Source organism: Triturus cristatus, chromosome 4_1, assembly GCF_964204655.1.
Source record: "Triturus cristatus chromosome 4_1, aTriCri1.1, whole genome shotgun sequence".
Lineage (NCBI taxonomy): Eukaryota > Metazoa > Chordata > Amphibia > Caudata > Salamandridae > Triturus > Triturus cristatus.
The window spans coordinates 733273456-733276166 of record NC_140585.1 but is presented as its reverse complement, the minus strand read 5'-3'; the positions used below and the strand labels follow the sequence as shown (position 1 = coordinate 733276166).

Below are 2711 nucleotides of genomic sequence, written 5' to 3'. Positions count from 1 at the left end.
ATTATGTACTTATCTATACTACTAAATAATAACAGACTCAGTATGTAATTTATAATATTTATCGTAAATAATGTGAAATGAATGCTCATCTTGTACAGTCACACAAATGTAAACCATAGATTATCAGGGAGAGAAAACATTAGCAATGTATAGAAACAAACTCATTTGAAATAAACAATGCATTGAAGGAGTGGATAAGCGAAGAGAGAAAGTTTCAGGGACAAAATACATTTGCAATGAATATGCAAATTCAGGATTTATCAATACTAACCCAATGTAAGAATCAGGGAAATCTACCCTCTGGCCAAAGGGCTGTAAGGCCCCTCAGGAAGAGTTGAGTGGCAAAGATTGAGTCAGGAATCAGGAAACGGGTAGGCCTCTATCTGGAAACAGCAAACCGACGACAGGGATGATCTCCCGCTAGCTGACCAACACCTACTTCTTCCCCCCGCCCACCGGGCACCTCAATTATAACCTAAAAACCCAAAATGTCCAACCCACATTTGTTTCAATATGAGAACGAAATCCATTTCTCATTGGCTAAGGATGGGGGTGTTATGTCACACCAATCTCAACATGATCATTTTATTCAATGTTCCTTTGTCTTAAACTTTCACCGTTATGACAGATTCTTCCCAGGAAACAACTTTGAACGCAATCGTAGTACATATTTCCTGCAGTTCACTACATGTTGCAAGTCTCTGTGCTTCCATTGTTTGCCTCTGCCATCTTCGAGTAGGAAGTTATTTGCTTCCACTGTTATCATATTTTCTTTTCCGTAGCTTGGCAGACACACAGTACACCACAAACGTCACGTTCATGCCTTTAGGTTCTCTCTTCTCATTCGAAACCTGTTTGGTCATTTTTAATTTTTCTACCAAATATTCACCCCCAAACTGGCATGCAGGAAAGTAGGCCCATGCTTGCTTTTTCTACAGAAAAGAAATACATAACATCATTAATTTCATGAAGTGTAATTTCACTGCACAGCATCCCAACATTGCACTATCCCATGCACAACCCGTGTTATTCCTAGCAAAATATTATTGACATGCACTAAAGCAGCATTAGTCTTTTTATCAAAGCATTTACGGCCTAGTTTTCATGTATTAGTTCACGCATGCGCAAAAGCATTTTCCCCTTATTTTAGCATTCTTTAATAAAAAAATTCACAGCACATTGTTAAGAATGTTACAGAGGGTTCAATTCGAGCAGGTGTTTATTTTCTCAAAACCCTGCTCCATCAATCCTCCTTTGATGGCATTTTTGAGCCATCATAAAAATACCCAACAAAATACAATTTATCACTTATTTTAAAATGCTGTACTTCTTTCTCGTTTTATCATTCTTCCATCTAAGCCTTTCATGATCTCATAGTAATTTCCTCTCATATCCTCTAATTCTATCTCTTCTCTCTTTCTCTTTCTTGCTCTACATTTAAGATCTGTCTCTTTATTTCTACATTTGCATTTGCAACATTTATAAATCATGATAATCATTAATATTACTACAACTACTGAAGTAATAGGTATTAATATTTTCCCTAATAAGCTACTCCCAAAAGTATAAAACCAATTTCCCACTGAGGAAAAACTCTTACCAAGTTTCTCCCATGCACTATCAACTTTCAGTTCAGTCAAATCTTCATGAAGTTGTGTAATATTTTTAATATACCCCTCAAGATATTTACTGTTGTCAGGGATATAAGTACAGCATTGTTGCATTTTCAACATGCTACAGACTCCACCCTCTTTTGCCAACAATATATCAAGGGCAAGTCGATTTTGCAAAACCATTGATCTAATTGCAACCATTTCAGTATCAATCATCAAGAACCCACCAGCAGTATCTGTTGATAAGAGATCAACCACTGTGGATAATTTTCTAATTTTATGTGAATTCAAAATAACTCCAACTGAAGGTATCAGTGCTCCAAAATTATCCCCCATTATTTCAGAATAACTCGCTCCTCTCTTATTACGTGTTAGTCCTTGTTTTAATTCATTAACTCTATTATTCTTGTCTATATGATACACTCTAGGAAATACTATGCCTAAATAACAACATCCATACCAACCTGTAGGTAACCTATAGTAAGCATTCTTACCACACACATAATAAATTCCAGGGAAAACAGGGTCAGTTCCTCCTTTCAGTCCCCAACTTCCTTTTATCAAGAAAGTATGCGCACATTCACTAGAACCAATGATGTAACTATTAAGTTCAGTCTTTCCTCTAAACACACAAAGCTTTCCTTTATGTTGAAAATCTAGAGTCATGGCAGCATATGTCTCACCCTGTTTGTAATTACCCTCTCTGAAAGCCCATGGAGGTACATGAGACTTTTGCTCAGCAGCTTTCTTTTTTAAATCTCGTCTTTTATCTTCTACCCTATTTATAAATTCTATTTCTTCATGTCGTAGTTTACAGGTTAGATTATTTCTATGTGCAACTATTGTATCTATTAGTTTATTACTAATGAAAAAATCTCCCATGTATGCTGCTTAAACAGGACCATAAACAACTTTTAAATCTCTTCTAACAGGAATTTCTGAAAATATTAAATCAAAATTAGAGGAATAATACTCTAATCCTTCCCTCTCTTAGAACAAACTGGTTAAAACACTACAAGATACACCATAAGTTAAAAAGGTAGGTGATGATATGTCATCCCCTCTGAGACAGATGATGGTAATTGCATGCATACATAA

The 2711-nt window shown here is 35.7% G+C and overlaps 1 protein-coding gene across 1 annotated transcript; it reads right to left on the bottom strand.

Moving 5' to 3' along the window:
- Positions 1-743: 743 nt before the first annotated feature.
- Positions 744-2279, bottom strand: LOC146855432 (endogenous retrovirus group PABLB member 1 Env polyprotein-like). Its single transcript, XM_085651137.1, has 2 exons — positions 1584-2279; positions 744-932 (listed from the first exon to the last, which is right to left on the bottom strand). Exons 1-2 carry the CDS (start codon positions 2277-2279, stop codon positions 744-746), a joined length of 885 nt encoding a protein of 294 aa, XP_085507263.1.
- Between the last annotated feature and the right edge of the window lie 432 nt (positions 2280-2711).

Excerpts from the sequence above, each read along its gene's own strand:
- LOC146855432 (XM_085651137.1), bottom strand. The coding sequence starts at position 2,279 with ATGACTCTAGATTTTCAACATAAAGGAAAGCTTTGTGTGTTTAGAGGA. Across the intron at positions 933-1,583 it reads TTGGTAAGAGTTTTTCCTCA|AAAAAGCAAGCATGGGCCTA; the intron begins GTGGGAAATTGG and ends TCTTTTCTGTAG.